The following is a 20,790-nucleotide window of genomic DNA, read 5'->3' as shown; positions in this document are numbered from 1 at the left end:
TACCACAACATGCTTTGTTAGTGTTACATTTAATGTGCTGCTCACTCAAACTACCTTGCTTGCACTGGCCACAGCAGCCTTCCTGAAAGCTCGCTCGGTTGTTCCTCTCATTCCAGTCCACTTTTAAAAACTGGCTTCACTTCAATATCTAAGACAGGCACAGGTTTTTAAACAGACCCTGGAAAAAAGTTTGCAGCCCAGACAACCTCAGGTGACAAACAGCACGCTCCCTGGAGCTGCAGCAGGGACGGCATCACCGAGCGGGGTGGATGCCAGTGCACATGCCTGCAGGGAGAGCTGCTTCCTTGGGAAGGGGCAGAACTGCACAGGGACCAGAGAGCTCCAATAAGGAGGTCCTGGGGAAGGCAGGACCAAAAGAAAGCAAACAAAAAATAACAACTGAAAAAAGTGCCCTCCTTCAGCTTGTCATTTGGGCTTTCAGAAAGCTGCAAAAAAAAACAACCATCAGCTAGCCCCATTCTCTATTAATGATTTAGCTTCTGTCCCATAGACTTTGGAACACTGCTTCATGTACAAATTTTGCTATCACAGCTAAAATATCTGCTTGTCCTCAAACTCAGTAGGCACGACTGCAACCTGAATTTCTCTAAAACTCTCAGAGGTCTGTTCACTCCTCTTCTTGCTCTTTCCTGGGGCAGACTGCCCACCCTCCTGTGCTAAGGCTCACAGCCCATACTGGAAATACAAGGGAGACATAAGGTACTGCATGGCCTTTTTGCTTCTGGTGAAGTTGCACATGGGAGGGAAAGATGGACGCCTACATAACAGCAGCTGTAAAGCATCATAAGGTACATGCATTTGAGAACACCGACAAAGTCTAAGTCATTCACATAGTGATAAAGAAAATTTTCATAGGAAAAAAAGTGCTCAAGATAAAAGAAACAAACAAAAAAAAGGAAATCTCCAGACAAAAAGCAAAATGCTTTTTTCAAATTGATGAAATGATATCAGTACGAGTCCAAGTTCCTACTAAGTACAAACCTAAATGCTTTCTCTGCAAGCACCACCAAGTACAGAAATCAAGAGACTTCTGCAAACAATATGCCCTGAAAGCAAAGCAGTCAGATAACACAAGATGAAAGTCAGCCACCCACAAGTTTGGGATGGACACACAATGCAGATTTGTCAAATACAAAAGGAAACAAATCCTGCTGTCACAACCCCTGACTCTAACTCAGAAATACTTTGCACACCGTTTCCACATAGATGATTAATTCTAAAACCCTTGAACTCAGAGTCTGTGGCAGGCTGGATAAAGAAAATGAAAGGCACGGGATAATCCTCACTTTCGAGAACATGGTAGAAATGCTTTGTGGGAACATCTGGGGTTGTCAACACTCCCCTTACACAGGGTGCAATGAGAGGTACTTGAACCAACATGGCATGGAGCTAGGGCTTTGTTTGGATATGGCATGCTGGACCCCTGCACAGGAGTTTTGCTGTCTGCAGTGGGCTGCACCTTGCCTGGCGCTGCGAGGGAAGAGAGGCACCAGCGGTACCTGTCCCGTCCTCCCCAGCCAGCAGCTAAGCATGCCACGCATTTTCCTCTCTTCCTGGTCACAGAACAAGACACCACCTTTCTGCCAAGACAAAACTAATGCATGTCCACTGACATCAGGCATGTGCCATAGCCCAGCTGTCCCTCATCATTAACCTCCTCCATTTGCAATAGGCTCTTCTGCTTAAATGGATTGTTACTGCACACCCGTTGGGATAAAGGGAACAAAGCCAAAGCCCGAATTACAAAAATGACGGTTAGAGAAATTGTTCATAAGGAAACAAAAGCTTTCACTCAAAGCTTTCTGCAGCACTATGCTCTTCCTAGCTCACTCTCAGGCATGTTTGCCCATCACTGGCTCAGCCCTACTTGCTACCTTGACATTAGTTCAGCATATTCCAACACAAGAAGCCTCTTGCAGCAGGTAATTTTTTTGCATCCAGAAGAAACAGGACACCCTGGGTAGTGACTAAAAAGATAGCCAAGCTGATCCAACATGCCCAACTTACCTTTGGACCATTTCCTGGCTTTAAGTGGTAGCCAAAAACAAGTTCGAGATTCACTACTTTCTCTATGTTTTCTTCAGCATCACCTGCAGAGTCCTGCCAAAACAAGGTAAAGTGAGAGCTTATGGCTACCCCAGACCTCCAGGAAGCAGAAACAAAGCCTTTTGTGGGAGCAGGGGTTTGCCTTTCTAACGTTACAAGCCTGCCAGGTAGCACGAGGAGCCACCACTCTGCCCCTATCACACCTGGGAGGTGCTGGGTGGTCCCTGCTCCTCATCAAGCCGCTCCTTGGCAGCATAATGCCATGGTGGCCACCTTCACTGGAATTACAGCCAGCATGGCATGGCAGTGACATCCAGTCTTTCATTTTCCCCTTTGGGGAACAGTGTTTCACTTTATGTAAATTTGCTTTAAGTGGATTTCACTCTATAGCCCTGCAATAAATCATGACTAAAAATGCTCCTTTAGGCTTCGGAATCTAGAATTGCTTGATTAGCTCCCGGAATTAAATCAGGCAAATATCTGCTCCGGCAACCCCGAAGTTCCCAAACATTCCCTCCCTTTGCTATAGCTCTTGTTAGGAAGATCAGAAAACCAACAGGTTAGCACATGGCTAGCCAGACGTTACAAATAATTCTTCTCCCTTGCAACATCAATAAACTGAGGAATGATGGGCTCATTCCTCAGAGGTCTGCCTTTCTTTGGAGGTGAGCAGTCAGCAGGACTTGTTCAAGGGAATGGCTCTTAGAAGTAATTTCTGATTAATGACATTAAAGGAATTGCAACCAGCAGACTTTTAATTTAGAAGCACTGGTTCCATGACAAAATCTTGGAGCCTCATTGAAAACAAATTCTAGTATTATACCACTTGTTCTGATGAGACCCATTGCTGCTGTTGACCCTCCACATTTGTCAAAGCAGTGATGGACCCACTATGTGAGAGGCTGCCTTGCCCTCCAGCCAACGGCAGGAAAGTTGAGACATGAGAACAGTAAAATATTTATACCAACATGAGAAGCACTTCTTATATAAACAATCAGACTTACCTTAATTAATGGTGGAAAATGAAACAGATTTAGGTAGTCGTGGGTTAACTTCTCAATCGCAGTCTATAAAAAAAAAAGAACACAACAAAATCAGATGAGCATTATTCAGTATTGTATTAATACCACAAATACCAGCACAAACAACAGGGCAGTTCAGCATACACTGTGCTTTTCTTTGTAGATACATTAGGGCATGTGAGAGCAGTTTAAAATACAGCTCTGCTCTGGAAACTGTCTCGCTAGATCGACCCCATTTCACATTCAGAGTCAGATCTGCTTAATCAGAAAAAGAGATGTTTGGGGCGCTGTTTTGGTTGTTTTTATTTATGCTCAGTCAACCCAGGAAGCTGAAATCTTTCATTCTGGGCATTATTGACTTTATTAAGTTTCAATAATTTTCCCTGTAGGAAATGTAAATTAAAGATATCAGTAATGGTGTGTGCTATGGAAAAACAGCTGATGAGCAAAAGGGGAATAAATCTCTGTGACTTACAGAGACGAAGCTAAATTTGCAGGATTAGCAATTAGGATAGAAGCATCTCTTTACTAGTAAATTGTGGTATAAAGCCATTGAGACCCAACAGAATCCCAGATGCTGCTTTTAGCGAAATCTTCCAAAGCTGACTACCAGGAAACCTAACTATCTCCTGTTGCTACAGTATTAACACTATTACTGCTGTTGTGATCACGTTTTCCAGACTACAGCTTTCTGAATTCGTTGCGAACATTAGATATTCAGAAAAACATGAAACAAAGCCTTAAGAGCAAAGCAACTTAGCTGTCAATCAACCAGCTTAAAAGTTGTCTAAGGGAGTTCTGTTGGTCAAAGTAGGTTTTAAGTTATAGGCGAGATGTGAAAGTGGAGAAGTTCAGAGATTTAAGTTCAAATAACTTCTTCAATATCTGATCTCTTAGCTGAGGAGAAATCTTAGGGAGCACTCTCTGAAGATACCCAAAGCTTTCTGCTGGGTAAATGGCCCCTTCAGACAAACCCCCAGCAGTACTGTTTCTCCTGCCCCAAACAAAACTAAGAAATGTGGAGGAGTATGAAGATCATGGCACATTTTTACACCTCATAAAATGTTCAGGTTGCTTTGGGTTCCAGAGCCATATAAATCTGTAACTCTGTTGTTATTTTTTTTTGGTTTTTTTTTGTACCAAACAAGCTATTTTGCTCTATAACTTTTTTTATTTTTTGTAATAAATATTACTGTAAAACTGTAGAATCCTTCTCAATATTTACACTATAATTTACTCTAACTTTCAACATATACTATTAGATACCTTTAAATGGATGATGTGTCCTCTGGCAACAATTCCCATGTCCTTTAAATCCTCTTCTTCTAGAAGCAGCAATCGTTTCCCAGTGATATGATGTTCCTTAAACAACCTAGCATATACACTCATTTCACCGGAAGCATCGCCTTAAGATAAGAGAGGTTATTCAGAAATCCACAGGGCTTTTCATTGAGGGGAGAAAAAGATAAACAAAGGTATTTATATTCATGAATATGAACATGAAGGTACATATGAATAGCTTTTACCTTTTCTAGTAAGTTGTTGCATCCACAAAAACTGCAAAAAAAAAGAGTAATCAATCTTGAAATTCATATCAGCAAAATTTTATATTACCGTTATTTGGAGCATACAAATATAATCACTCCTTTTAAAAATTAATTTTAAAAATATTTATTTGGGGTTAAAGGACTCAAGATTCTCCAACATCAGTGACTGCATTTTTTTTTAACTGCCTTCTACTTTACAACCATGTTCCTTAATTTATTTTTATGAGGAATAATAGGACTGAGGCAAAAAGTTTAGCAATCTGTCATGTGATAAAAGGGCCAAAGTTAAGCCCTTAGCAGTAGCCAGGGCTATTTTCGCTTTTGCTCTGGCATTCCAGTCTTTATTTCGGGGTTTTCAGCCTTAGCTGAACAACCCCATGTTGCACTACACAAGGAGAGTGCTAAATGGGACATTAAAATCACTATGGCACAGTGACATGCTAGAGATAAATCATTGATATTAGTTCTTTGCATTTTAACTGAACAAAAGAGTAAAAAGAAGGCTATACCCCATTGAAGCTCTTAACCTTCAGTTAATTTCCATCCCAGCAGCATGGAAACCTCCAAACCCATCTTGTCTTCTCCAGGACAAGTCTTGCTTAGATCTTGCAGCACTTCCACATTTCCCTAATGATTGTTGAGGAATTTGGTGCTGGCTGCTGAAAACTCACAGCACAATTTTTCTGGGCATTGGAGATCATGGCTGTTTTATCAGGGTCACTTAAATACTTAATTTATCCATGGTCATTTTAAAGCTTTTCTGGGACACGAGTTCCCCCAAGCAACTAGCAGTACAATCTCACACAGATATTCTGATCCGACTTTTGTTCCCTCCATACCCACTGCAATTTGCTAGAGAGCTCCAGCAGCACAACGCCGGCCGCATTAGCACAAGATACTCACCACATCTTCTTCAGTCCATGCACAAATATCAAAGGAGGGCAGCAACTGTGTGAGAGATACGGATTGAAAGGAAAACCGTCTGACTATTTTTCTCCCCTCCACCCAAATTTCACTCCCATAGACAATTTTACTTGGTTCCTTTTCTCCTGCGAAGGGGAGGCTGTTGGGCTGTGACTCCCATACTGAGAGCCCTTCGCATGGCTGACAGCCTGAGCCCTTGGATTCAGACCGATTGCGGGCTGACTCTCCAGCTATCTCGCCTCTGGTTTCTGATGCTACAGGAAGGCTTTTGCTTTTGTTACACATTTGATACCATCTGATTTCTGCAATGAAAATAATGCTGTGATTATGACACTCTCCAGAACAACAGGTACTTTCTGCAGAAGGAAGTAAAGCTGCCACTAATCAGTAGTGAAAGCAGAATTCGGAGTCAAGCCACTGTAGCTAGTCATCCCGCAAGGACAATTCTCCTTTGGTTTCTGCCAACACTTCGTAACTGCTCGCCTCAGGCTCTGTGAGCGCCGAATCCCCAGCCCCTCCGGGGCTGCAGCCCGTGCGTGGTACATTTGCTGTATGCACAACGCCGTTAGCTCTTGAAGCACAAAGGAAACCATGAAGACGCACAGGAGGATGGATGTGAAATTCTGGGATGATTTGAAAGCTGACACATTAGAAGACCTCACTGCAATACTGATTTCTGTTTTACTCACTCAAAAATATGCTACCCCAGGCTTCACCTTCTTTACATTTTTATCTGGATAAAGGGTTAACATTAATTTGTATGTATGCATTTGGACACTCAGCATCTCCTAAAGCCTCAATGCCATGATGCAGTTGCAAACTTAGTTGATGTATGTAACACTGACTCAAAAGAGAACCAGTTTGGTTACCCACCAGCCTCCAGGGGTTTGTTTTGTTACCTCCTGTGGGCTCTGCTGGCCCGCAAACACTCCGGCCCCCAACCACAGGCCAAGCATGCTCCCCCGGCAGGCCCTCACCCTGCCTGCGTCCAGTTGAGCACCGATTCCTAGGGCAGGGCTGCCCATTCTGGTCCAGCTTGAGCACCTCCCTGGCTCTCCAGGCACCAAGACCAGACTCTAGTTAATCCACCCACAACTTCCAGACATGCCCTTTGCAGTAACTATGTGAAACTCCCATTGAAGAGCTTTTGGCTGCCCGACGCCCCTCGACTTTGCCCCCGTAACTACAACTTTTTGATGCCCAGCCTGACTTGAGGACTCTTCAGACCCTCTTCCTCCTGCTCCACCACCTCCATCGCAGCCAAACCTTGCTGGGCACAAACCATCCACGAGACCAGCCGAAAGCGCCTCTGTGAGAAGAACCCACCAGGCCCTCATCCCATCCTTTTGCCCACTGCCTCCCCAAAGTGGACAGAGCCAAAGGCATCACGGTGAAGTGGCAGATGGGAAGATGTGCTTGCTAGATAAAAGGAGACCTTCCTGACTTTTTGACTGAAAATATGGTGTAGTAAAGACAATTTTCTCAACCTACTGCTAGTCAGGCATACCCTAGGCCAACAGTTACCTGCAGCCTGTGCAGGCGTCTGTGGGGCAGAAGTAATGCTGGGGTAACATCTGAGCACGAGGGAGGTCAAGTGGTCACCACAAAGATCCTTATGAAGGCAGTGGGGTGTGCCTTTTGGGGGTATTTAATAGTCAAACAGGCTGGTGCTGCACGAAGAGCCTGGTAGAATGACTTGTATGATTAAACCATTTACTGCAGAAGTCCAATATTGTATTTTTGGTTACACAATGGATTTTTTCAGGTTTTCCCATGTTTAAATATAACCAGAGGCAGAATATGTTCTGTATTATTTCAAAATTCAGGAAAAAAAAAGAAGGAAAAAAAAAGATGGAGAAATGTCACACACTGAGTAAGATAAAAAATGACTTAAACCAGCAGACAACAAGGAACCTCTTGAAACATCAGTATTTTACACAGGGACACAGATGCATAAAATTTACTGTCAAAATGTTTATTGCAAAATAGAAGTTTGGAACAAAGAGAAGCAAAGAAAAAAGTTCACATCAAAAGAAAGTTTATGACACCAATTGAGGAAATTGAATACATTGCATGGTTTCTTTTTGGTTGTTTGCTTTGTTTTTACACTGGAAAATCAAATCCACAGTGTGAATAAAACAAGACATCATATGTCAAGTGCAATAAAGAGAGTAACTGACGCTGCAAGGTTTTACCACACAGAAGTGTAACATTGCATGTTCCACACAAATTATATATTCAGTTTACAGCACAAGAGTTTTGGCACAGGCATTGCGCTCATCATTGTTTTTTCAGAAGGGAGAAAAAAAATTAACACTGTGAAAATATTTTCTATTCAAATTTCATCTGTTCACACTTGAAGTGTAAGTAGCATCAATTTCAATTATTCAGTACAAAACTTTTTCAGTAGTGCAAAAGCAAGAAATGCAGTGGACTATATCTGACTTTGAAAGGCATTATGAATATTTAGCACACAATATAAAATGTTTAAAGAAGGTTGTTGGTTCTACAGTTTTAAAATTTAATTTTCACACATCAGAAATCTCTGTGCAGATTTTACAGTGTACACTAAGTTGAAGTCTGGGGGAAAAGGGAAAGGATTCTCCTCCAGATTCCTACCCGTGCATTTTAAGGGCTGTGAAAATTACTAAATGAACTTATCATTCTACCTGAACATTCTACATAGGACTGTAGTTAAAACCTCTGTCAAGTTAGAGGTCGTATTAAAAACCTGTAAAAGCTGCCTGATTACAGAAAAAGGAACTACAGTACTAAAGACACACAGTAACTCTGCTGGATACTGAATAGCTGTATGCACACTACCGACTCACTACTGTTGATAGCAATATGAATCATTATTGCAACATATATTTAACTCAGAATAACAGCTTTAAGATCTAGAAGGAGAGGGAGTCAACACCTAACAAAACCGCTCAAACGATAAACAAATGACAAGTCAAGAACACAACTGTGCGACAAGGAGCTACTCCAGACCTCATATCCCAAAAGCCCTTCACATCTACAGGGGACGAACTCCAAGCTGGACATCCGACCGGCCTGAGGATGCAGCACACCTACACACCATACCTTAGACCACTTGCTACTCCAAGGAATTACTGGTGTGATGGTCACAAGAACAAACAGATCAAGAGTTCCACCCCGTTAATTCCTCCCGTTTTTTTTCCCCAGTGCTGAAGGAAAAGAAACAAAGTTGGGAGTTAGGACATCCTGTCTTGGTCCCAGCTCACCCTGCATCTTTAAGCGAGCCAAAAGACAATCCTCACCATTCTTCTCTTGGGCCACACATCCAAGTCAATGCTGGCAGTACAACAGCCTGGTAAAAATGAGAAGTTCAGGCCCAGTTCTTGCATTTCCCCTCTGTGAACTACAGCAATACTATTTTACTGCAGATACCTGCAGAGCACTAGGGGAGGTAGAGAAATCTGGGATCCCAAAACACCCAGTGGGGACAACTGTGCTGAGAGGCCTATGAGGCATGGGAAGGCACCATGTGGCAGTGGACCGTTGTGGTGCTGACACAGGTAGAAGACAGACCGGGCTGTACTGCAGAGCAAAATCAGGTGTGGAAGACGAAATATTCTGATCTCCTCCAACCAACATACTGGCCCTACAGAGACACTTCCAAACTCTTTAGCTAGCTAGGAGCATAACAGAGACAGAAAAAAACACAGCTGATTCTCACATATGATTTTCGGCTTGTAAACTGCAGACACCTGTTATGAAAGCCATCACAGGAAAGTAAAAATGCAATCAATACCATTCTTTTCTTATAAGCAGAGCCAATATCCTAAGTATAACACTGTCATGAGAGAACCACACCAACAGTGTGTCATGTTATCCTTAACTTTCTCTACAATTCATAGACCTTTGCTACTCTGAACACACAAGCAAGTTTTATGAGTTTAATTTTTTCCTTAATATAGCTTAATTTGCTTTGAAAAATAACGTGTGGTGAAAGAAAGGGGAAGAGTAATTTTTTTTTTCTTTTCACAAAAGAACTGGAACTAAGTAAACAGAAATTCCTATGAGGATGCTACCAAATTCTGACAATATTTTGCTGAAGTAATCTACACACACGGGTAATAAGCACAAAAATTTGTAAAGAGACTTAAATCTTGTCATTTTATAACTAAAAAAAGCCATACTACTTAAGGACTATTTTTAATTCTGTAAAGATTAAGGAGTGGATTTAAAAATTCAATTAAAAACCCACACAAATATAAATGTGCATAAAGTGCTCTGAGAGTGTCAGATGCTAAAAAGTGCAAAACATCAGTGCTAGATACAGATATAGTTTTGAACACGAAATGTATTGAACCAAATTTCATTTTCAGTTAAAGTTGTACAACACTACACTGCATATGTGGTACAGTAATCTATGCACAATGACACATCATAAGATCTTAAGTGCACCTATTAGATTACACAAATACATCAAATTCTCCTGTGTGCAATGTGGCAGGTGGGTGTTAGCAGACGTAGACTTACAAAAATAGTACAAATCTGCACTGGAAATAGCCTATTTGCTTATATTTCCATTTTATTCTTTGCCCTTCAATGTCCCTTGTTCTCTCTAAAGTTAGGTTGCTTTGACGGACCTAAAATGCCATCCCTATCTGTGCTGAAGGAGCATGTTTCCCCCTGGGATACACAGTAAGCTTATTACATCATTTAAATTATGATTCTGTCGTGATAGAGGCTTCCCGATCCATGAGGGTTAACTTCAAACCAATAGGTTTGCAACTGTTAGGGAGAAGGGAAAATGAGGAATTATATCCTACTGAAACTGAGCATTTGGGAAGGACTAGTCCTGTGAAAACCGAGCAGAGCAAGAGAGCTCGGACTGAAGCTCTTGCTGCCTCACAGGCTACCAGACCAGTGCTGATGTTGAAGAATAAAACAATCCTCTCACATCCCGAAGAGGTGCCCACTCGTCACTCTGGGAAAACTCCTTCAAAGAACTTTCTCTTTTGTTGTCTGAACATGTAATGATTTCAGGCCTGCTGTTATCTAATGTATCTATTTTTCTCTAAGCTATCTACAAAAACACTCACCATAATACGTAGGTTAGAGCTGTGTAACAGACAAGCCTATAATTAAAGAAGCCACTCAAAAACAGAAGTTTTCATAAAAGAAACCCCTCCAGTAATTGAGAATGGGATTTTGATGACTTATCCCCACTATAGCTGAACTAGACAGTAACATTTTTCTTTTGAAATGCTGCCCTTCTTCCTTGGGCAAATATTTTACATCAGCTTCCTTTCTAACCTGCATTTGTGTTTGCGCTGGTTTCCCTCCCTCCTCCTGCATCACTGCTAAAGGGGTCATCAGGAGAAACGTACTCACTGCTCTCAACACAAGTGCCTGGCAGGCAATTATTGTAGCAGATTGTTACACACTGAGTTTTACGGTAAGTCATAACAGCAGTGGCAATACTTTAAAAGTGATTTAGCTACAAAAAATAGATACTCAGAGACTCGTAAATATTCCTCACATTACTGCCATCACTGAGAATTTCACATAAGCCACAGTAGTAGGGCCCAAGCTGAAATGTCGTTGTGACTTCTCTTTGTCCTTTCATAAGGATAGCTAGCACACAGGGCTTAAGAGGTGCAACAGAATCAAAATTTGCTAACACCCATTTTTACTCTCAGGTACAAGAATAAGTCCATCAAAGTTAATGAGGCTTCCTGGATTTACATCAACATAACTGAAAATTAGCTTCTAGATCACAATATCTGATAATAGATGCAGAGGTCTGATTGCAATCCGCTTTGCTAGAGTGAATTATATACACATGCACACACACACGAGGGGAAAAAAAGAACATTTATACAAATCATCTACTAATAGGGATTATCTAGATTCTGCTGCTATTCAGTTTTCAAACTATATATTTAACTAACCCCTCTATTTCTCTCAACCAAGCTTCCCTTCTCCCAAGAAATGTATTTGTGACTTCCCACAAAACCGCCTTGAAAAAGGCTTTAAATTAGAAACACAGCAAACCCCTTCACTGCAACAGCAAGAAAGATTGGATTGTAGAGAATAGCAAATCTGGAAGTACAAATATATTCATGTGATTGACAATTAAAGGGGTAAGGAAAATGACAAAAAACACAAAAGAAAAATTTGAAGTACATTAATGGCATTAAAGGCATTGAAGTTTCCCCCAATGTTTTCAGATCTTAAGTTTATCAAGCCATAGTTTCTGTAATCAGGCATCAAGAATTATAGATATAATCATGGTTCTTAATAGTAATCTCAATTACTTTGGAAAGTTTAATTCCAAATTTCATCAAAGCAGAAATAAGTCAACACAATCTAAACAAAAACAACATGTCTTTCTACACACAAACATGCTCAGCCAGGAAAACATCTTTTTTTTCTTTTACAGGATTTGAACAGACCAAACCGACAGGATTCTTGTTCTATAACTTTATTGGTTTGCTTTGCTAAAACCGATTTCAAATTTAATTCTATAACTGATTTCATTCGCTGCTATCATCTGTGTCATCAAAATAATCATCATCATCACCATCGTCATCTGACCAGTCGAATTCACTGAAACCCAAAGCCATGTTGATTTTCTTTCCTTTTCTCATAGAGGTGGTTTTAGAAGAATTCTTTTTGGCTTGCATGTTTATCTGCATTCCAGAACGCAGGACAGATCCTGCTTGGTTCAGAGAGAAGATATCCCCAAAGCCCGTCATCATCAAGGCCTTCAGACTTTGGTTCATGCCAGCTACCTCCCCGTTACTTGTTGCTGTGATCTGACATGACATCTCTGCACTGTTTGACTCCTCTGTTTTAGATTCAAAGTAAGACTCCTCAGACATTCTTGCAGCAAGAGGTAAGAAAAACTATTTAAAGGAGGAAAGGACAGAGCAAAAGTGAAAGTTAGAACCAATTTTAAAAAATCGAGGAAAAAGACACCACCAGATTAGTTGGCAATAAACAGAAAGCATAACGATTAGTGAATCTCAATATGGAGATCAAGAATTCATTCAAACAGACAGCTTAATTCTGTGGTCATTGTTCTTAAATGAAAATGCAAAATCACTGAATCACATGGCAAGAACCACAGGTAGCAGAGCTTTCATGATAAAAGGAGGTTCAAACTCTTCAATCCTTCATTTTGTATAGCATCAAACAGATTACGATGTTTCCTAGCCAGGTAGACTGGCTCCTCGGGCAATGCAGGTACAACACAAGTCTGAGTGAGTTGCTTAATTGAACCTTTCAGGATTGAAGAACAAATCATGTTAAGATTAGAGAACCCAAACAAGCTCCCAAAGTTTGGTACAGAAGTAGCAGCCCTCCAAATATCAGAAATAACAGCAGCAGTATTACTTGTGCAAAGACACTTTCTGAGTATATGGTCAAAAGGAGAAGAAGGGGTCGCCCTGCTATGGCCGCAGTCAGAAACAAGCCTCTCACCAACTCAAAGGAGACAGGAACCGGCCTCCAGCCTGTGCCAGCACATTGCTTCCGGAAGCTGTCCCAGGGAGGAACAGGAATGGGAAGAGGGGGCTGTTTGGTCAGCTGGTCAGCTTCTTCAGGTTGGTTGGTTTTTTTTTTTTTGTTTTTGTTTTTGTTTTTTTTTACACTAGTTTTCTCAATGATATCAATAGATCTTTCCCATTTGGTTGTACACGATATTAAATCTCTACTGATTCAATCTTCACCTAAAGATAATGGTGTTTTCCTCTCCCAGCCTGTCTGTTACAGTGTTTTCCACAAATCAAACATGCCCTTTCCAGCTAAATAGTGATTAACACCTCTTCAGAGTGACCAAGTGAGTAACCTCGGTGACATGCTAGCCTACTCTTCACAGGGAGTAAAAACTCAGGTGTTCGATCCCAAATTAAGCTGCCTACTAAATCAAGAGCAAAGGAGCAGTGTGTGAACAACTCAAATGGCCTTTCTCTCCAAAGCTGTTTGAAAAACTACCTGCCCAAAATTCATGTTTTTTTCCACATCTTTCTTAACCTACTTAGAAAACCGACTGAAGTGTTGACAACAGTTGATCACAACAGGTTACATGGGAGATTATGGTGATGCCATCGTCTGTCACATTGGAGGCTTCATGGCCACGCTGCTCAAAGAGTGCCCATTTCTTTGCAAAACCACTTACATTAACAAGCTGTTTAAAAAGGACAATATCTGTCTTTTGTCCTCTCAGGTTTTCCCTATGTACGTAGGCTTTCTGTTTGTGTTGTGGTGACAAAAGTTAGTGGTCAGTGTTTAAGAAATGAAAATAAAATTAAAATGTTGGAGAAATATGGAGCATTAAATATTCTTTTTATTTCCTATGGCCGTCTATGTGATGGAAGAATCTCCAACTAAGACTCGAGACACCTGGCTGTACAGGAAAAAATGATCACACAATCACCAAAACACTACTCAGATCAAGAACACCAAAAGCTCCTACTAATATAGGGAAGGGTCACTTAAAAACAAAAACTAGCCACAGAAATGAGATGCCCACCACACATGATTTAGTGCCAGGTGGTTCTTTCATCTGCTACTGAAGTTTTAGTCACTTTACATCCATGGAACTGCATCCCTTGACACAGGGGAAGAACCCTCTACAAAGATCAATAAAGCTGTGAAACAGCTTTCCTCTAAAACACATTTCTCAGACAGTGTTTGTGCAATGTTTGGCAACGGGCTAAGCTGTTAGTGGGCCACAGTTGTGGCTCATTTTTCTAGTTTAACACCTCTCTTCCTTCACATTTTGCCACCTCTTGTTATATGGAGAGTTTAGGATTTTTTTGTGCCAAGACCTGCCTTTGGTGTCACATTACATATAGTGACCATCACGAGGAGACTTTTACAGATAACTGGCATCCCCAATCTCTATACAAGTCACTGTTCTTAAATGATCAACTGCAGGTGCATGGCACCACAAGTGAGTATTTAGATTTCATTCATGTCTTGCTCATTGTCTTCCTCTAAATATGAGATTTGGCTTCGCTACATACCCTCCCTTCTTAAAGTCAGGTCCTCTTTCAAAAGAAGTCTCCCATGTCACTACAGCTGTGGATATATTTTACTCCTCCAAAAGGCTCCAGATTCCCTTGCGCAAGAGGCTCTTGGACATCTGCACAGAGGGAATTTCAGGAATCAGACTCAAAGGTGTCTGCCATATAAGACACAGCAGAAACAGGGTCAAAACAAAAGCAGGGACAAACACTGTCACAGAAGCGTTTCTAAGGAATGGTCTCACTCCTCTCACATGCTGATGTGCATAAAGCTACGTTTTATTCTTTAGAGTAGGAGTAGCCTGCTACCGAGAGCCACCTACCATGTGGGATGGCAGGATGAAACTTTTACCAACTCTAAAACATTGTAGAATCAAGTGGCGGGGACAGCTTCCCTGTTCTCCTTTCACTTGGTTTGAGTTTCTCCTCCTGCACACCACTTTAACAGTATCTGCTGGCCTCTGGCCTTTGCTTCAGAGCAAAACGAAGAAGTGACTACCGAATGTACAGCAGGGATGACAGTACCATCTGAGACACAGCTGGGCCTAGCGTTGGCTAAGAACCAGGTATAAGGTTAGTGGGCACCCTAGGCTGTTACTAGCTCCAGCTTTCCATGTCTTTACTACTGTTGTTACAGCCAAGGTAGCTTAAAATCAAGCAGTGCACCTCCCTGTTGCAATCATATGGTTTGGCATTACTGAGCAGACATACCCTGAACCAAGGGATGGATGGAGGGAGACACCTGACTCCAAGGATTACAACTTGCAAGGAGAATGCCTGGGGATATTTTCCAAATGATTTACAGCTATGAATTTAAGAGAGTTGTATTTGTAACCAGTGCCTTGTAGAACTTCATTTGCTCTGAAGAAACAAATCCTACTAGAACGAGCCAATTTTCACCAATGTCAAATTTTTCCAAGAAAAGGGCTTTTTTTTCTTTCTTAAAAAGCTGTTCCATGTAACACTTCATTAGAGATCTATGGAAAAAAAACAAACCTGTCTTTTTCTGTTAGAAGAAACTGCTCTTAAATGCAATAGGAGAGTTGTGTTAATGTTATGCAGAAAGACAGTTCATGCTTAGCAAAACAGGCTTTAGCACAATGCTTTATTCAGCAATGCCAGCTACAAGTGAAAAGTAGAAGTCATAGGCAAATACAGCATAAAAAAACACCCTAGGGTCTTGCTCGTGAAAAGATTTGCTCATTAAGGCCGTGTCTCATGCTGTGTGCAAGACAGACGATGGTCCACAGCTCAGTTACTGGAAGTATGCAAGCATTAAAGCAGACATACAGATATCTACTAGGAACACATAGTATCTGCACATATGAAAACATTTACTCTTCATCATTTCATTACATGGTCACAGCTGGAACATGAATGCAACTTCATTCAAAAAACAGGAATAAGCCATGCCTTAAAAATAAGTCGTATGTAAATGGCTCTGGCTAGAATCAATGTTATAAGTAGGATAAAATTGTGGATAAGTAAATCATATGCTACTGCAAACTCGATTTTGTATTTGTTTTGGCTAGTACTTTAAAGACAAGTGGGTAATTGTGGTATTTTTCTTAACAATTCTGTCATAGTATGTGTAGTCAGGCACTAACCCTGTAGTGCTCTTTCTGCCAATCTGTCATCATGAATATCATACTTCAGTAAGAAATTTGAGATAACCTAAAGAAGTTTTTTGTTCAATTTATTAATAGAAATGTGGTGGTTCTAATAGCTAACAAATGGACAGTACAAGTACATTAACTCTAATTATGAACAAAGCCCTAAATTAACACCTCAAATGTTGACCCACTTTTCATGGCATGGAAATTTGCCTCTTCTCATAGCAAAAGGAGAGACTATAAAGATCTAGATAGGTTTCTCAAGTTTTCTTCTCTAAGAAACAAATTTTACTTCTAAGACCAATCCTGCATCCATTTAAAGTCAACAGCTTTCTAGTTGAAAATGACCTTATTGAATGCAATCAACTTTTAAAGCTAAGAACTGTAATTAAATCAATGGGAAACTACTCAAGGACCCATGGAACAAAATAAACTACAGAAAGTATCTGATATCTAATGTATTAGATCATTAAATATATATATATATAATATATATATAGTTATTTGCAGTGATGTTGTAAAATAAGGCTTTGATTGGCTCAATGCAACAAATGAAGAAAATGGGGGCACTAGTTCCAAGGTGTGTCCTGAGATTTGCATAGACAAAGCTCCAAATGCTTTCTGAAGTAAGATGAAAGGTTGAATTATTGTCTACTTACAGGAGTATTGGACTGTTCGGTTAACTTCTGCTCCCACATCTTCAAACGTCGCTCCCGTTCCTTTAGTTCCTGCTCTTTAAAGCTCAGATCACGCTCCAGTTTCTTTAGTCTCTCTAAGGTTGCTTCAATTTCACATCTGCACGGAGACAATTTGTTATGTCTTGTCTTTTCCTGACAGATATAAATTGTTCATAATTCCCACCTGAATGTTAATTAAATGTGAAAGACTAAAAAGTACAATACTAACTCAAGCAGTTCATTTAATTACCAAATGCAAAGCCTTTCAGAGCTTTAAGAACAACTGACAATGTTTATACTTTAGAATAACCACAATACCTTCAACTGAAGAGAATAAAATTAAAAAAGGGGTAGGAATGCCATCTAATAATAAAATTCTAAAAACTAAAATGCCATTTTCCCACCCAAACATTGTGAAATATATTATCCCTAAAGAATCTGCATTAAGTTGTGATAATGGGACAACCATTAGCAACACAATACGAGTAGTCTAGAGAAGACCATTTGCCTGGATTTATAATGTGGCCATAAAATTTATTTGGACTCATGTTCATCATACACTGAAACAGTATTTCAGTATTTTTGCTGCTAACTTTCCTGTTTCTCTAGGTTAAGATATAAGAGTACATACATATGAGCAATAATATAAAGCATGATATGACCCAGTCCTGAAAATGTTTACGAGCTTCTCAAGTTGGGAACAATTAATAAAAGAATTTGGTTTACTTTTTTCTGCTTTTCACCATACATGCAAAGGTATGAAAAACAGACAGGAAGCAAAGGCTGTACTCTAAGGAGCTTAAATATGATCTCTCTTGGGTTACACTGCACATATTTTGTCCCTTAAAGAAGTGATTTCCTTTGACATTCTTTCTAATGAACAGTATCTTTTAAATAAATGAACTGAACTGCTCCTGGAAAAGAGTTTAACAAAAGCTTTGCACTACAAAAGCATGGGTGTGTATTAGAACATACAGAAAAACAACTCCACCAGTAAATTCAGCTACATTTTGGTTGTGGAATAACCAAAGAAAATCTTCCAGTTTGTATTGCAGACTTTATTTGCATGGAAGTTATTAGCAAAAAGCTTTTGCGACTTGTTTGCTAGACTGCACGCTGCCTGCCACCTGTATCCTGACTGTTACTTCAACTATTTCCCATTCACATTATGAGAATAATTCATCACACTGTTTTCATTTTGCTCCTATAGAGAGAGCTCCTAAAGAGACAGATCCTGAAGAGAGCTCTTAAGATAGCTACTGAGACTCAGCAATGTCAACTACATCTGCTCAAACTTTCACAACATTTTCTCTTTGTAAACACACTGCAAAAAGTCTGTTCCTTCTGATGTTTAAAACAAGAAAATAAAAGTACTAATGGCACAGTAGTTATCATTTCTATTTGGGGAAAAAATGCATGTATTTTTCCTGTAAATACCCCGTTCTAGCATGGAATTATTTAGCTATTTTCCACTAGCAATCTAAAGGAGTTCAAGCTCTTAATGTGGGAAAGTATATACCCAAATAGTCTATTTAAATAAATGAAAAAATGTAAATATCCCAAATCTTATATATGTCCTACTTCAGTAAGACATCTCTGTCAGACAGAAGTGCAGTGAAAAGATTCAAGAGTGGGAATAACTAGCAAACTACTGCAAACTCTACCACCACGCTTAATTCTACTGCAAAAATCAGCCGCCTGGGGCAAGGGCATTTATCCCACTTAAATCATGCTGAGTGAGCTGTTCAGTGTGGTGGTCAGGACAAAATTTCCTTTGCAATTATTATGCTTCAGATTTCAAGAAAAAATCTCAATCATGTTTAGACATGCAAAAGTCAAGGTTGATCTCTGTGCTCGGTGGAAAATAGTCACACATCTTAATAAACAGCAAATTCAATTTTTGTTTTAAAATGTCTAGAATATATTGCAAACAATCAGATACAAACATTTGGCAGAACTCTGACTAAATCTTGTGACTCTTTAAAGGAACAAAACTGAAAAGTATTGGACAGAAGGTCAGAAAGGGACTCCTCTCCCAACATTCATTTCCTTGTCATACACCCCTCCTGTCCAGTGCAACATGTACTATGCAAACTGCTGTGGGAACTACACAGCAATTCAAGGATAGCTGTACACCGCTTTCCTTAGTTGGTCTCTCAGCATCACTTCTACTTATATGCAACTCTATAATTTTTAAAATATGTAAATTAAGGTTCTCTTTTAAATAACAATCCGTACTAGCAATGTCCTGGTAACAATAGCTTTCTATATGTCAAAAGTCTATTTTGTGCTGTAATTACCTCTCTTCATTAGACAGAAACTTCTCTTATAATAAAAGGTCAGTCTGCAAAAACAGTTGCATTCTGAAAAATAATTCCACTGTATAATAAAACTGTGTAATTAAAGAGAAAGCTACCGTACATTGCCCAGTTAATGAGTCTTCATAAATGAAGCAGCTTGAAACATCATACATTGTAGGGCACATGTATTTGTTCACGTCTGTAGCTCTGCAGTTTGAGCTTGCTTGCTATCTAGAATAATCTTATTCTGTGACACTGAAGAATGTGTATTCTATTGCTAGAAACTATAATGATAAACGGTCACAGATTAAAAACAATGACTAGTATTTGTTTGTATGTCTTGACTTGCTACTGATACACTATGTATCACAGAGACTGCTTTAATCATTAGAACAGTCATTTGTAGGGCGAGGATGGAAGAAAAAATGCAGTTAGTATATATGACTAAATGCAGACAAATGTGATCTCTCACTGAATTGGAACATCATTACTTCAATAGTCATTTTTTCCTACCATAATAAAAGTGACTTGAGAAAGAGCTCTAAAGAGATTACAGAATATGAATGTAAACATAAGGCAAATCTGCGCAACTTAGTTGTCAGGCAGTGCCCCTTTTTGATTAATAATAAAAATGTTAAGGGCAAGGGTTAGGAAATAAGATGTCGGATATTTTAAGGAAAAAATAGAACAGGCACATTAAAACACATTGCTAATATAAACATCAATACCAGTAAACGTTGCTAATAAGACCACATTAAAGATAAGATAAATGACATTTTGACCCATCACCTCTGCCAGTTGTGGATGGATTCAGTGCATTCAGTTTTCATGCCAGCTGGTTAGAGAACATGGAAGAGTCTGTCTACTCAGCATTGGATATGCATTTTTTGTGTATCTATATACAAAAAGAACCTTGCCTTTTTTTTGGGGGGGGGGACGGACAGGGGAGGGGTATTGGTGGTGGTAAAAATGCAACCCACCTTGTCTCAGCTTTAATTTGCTTTGGGAACTGCAGTATCCCCATGAATGTGCAGTACCTGGATCACTAATTTAGAGATCCATTAAAAAGGCATAAGTGTAACCTTCACTTTTCCCAACTCCACCCTTCTCCAGTGCTCTGATGCCCAGGCTTCATTAAAAGTCCCTATTTCTTGGTAACACATCTCATTCTTTCCCTATTGCTGGTTCAACTATTTATTTGCAAATCCCTATGGGATAAAAAATAAAATAAAAATATAAAAAATAAAGCAATGAGTAAACATACAATTTTTAATGCAGAAGTTAAAGCACATTAAACTTGTACAAGTCTTCTCAGAAATGGTCTGTTTTAGTTTATCCCTTGGGACCGCTTTATGCGTACAAGTCCTTAATCTGTTTCATTTTTTCAAACTGTATTTTTTGCATTCTTTCTATTAATTTAGCTTAGCCTTCCTGAATGGCTCCATACAAATACTGGTTTCACCTCAGGGCAGATTACTAGAATTCACATATGAGAGAACCCCTCTTACCCTAGCTTCTGAACAAGTCCCCACACGACTTGCTCTCCTTTTGTACTCATGTTTTCATTTCAGTTTAATTCAGAAATCATCTTCACTCTCAGGCAAATCATGCCCAATCATGAATTCATATTTC

At 39.8% G+C, this 20,790-nt stretch overlaps 1 protein-coding gene across 6 annotated transcripts in view; it reads right to left on the bottom strand.

Moving 5' to 3' along the window:
- MAP3K20 (mitogen-activated protein kinase kinase kinase 20) overlaps positions 1–20,790 on the bottom strand; it is an 81,289-nt gene that overhangs the window by 5,731 nt on the left and 54,768 nt on the right. For 3 of the 6 annotated variants that reach the window (XM_083842513.1, XM_083842515.1, XM_083842514.1), the window contains exons 11-12: positions 16,841–16,976; positions 7,520–12,444 (exon numbers count right to left, since the gene is read on the bottom strand). In XM_083842513.1, the coding sequence (XP_083698639.1) occupies positions 12,073–12,444; positions 16,841–16,976 (508 nt within the window). In that variant the 3' untranslated portion in view covers positions 7,520–12,072. The other 3 variants (XM_083842511.1, XM_083842512.1, XM_083842516.1) reach the window with 2 other exon arrangements.

This window comes from Anser anser (genome assembly GCF_964211835.1).
Source record: "Anser anser genome assembly, chromosome: 6".
Taxonomy (NCBI): domain Eukaryota; kingdom Metazoa; phylum Chordata; class Aves; order Anseriformes; family Anatidae; genus Anser; species Anser anser.
Note: the sequence above shows the minus strand (reverse complement) of the source record. Positions and strands in the feature narration are given on the sequence as shown.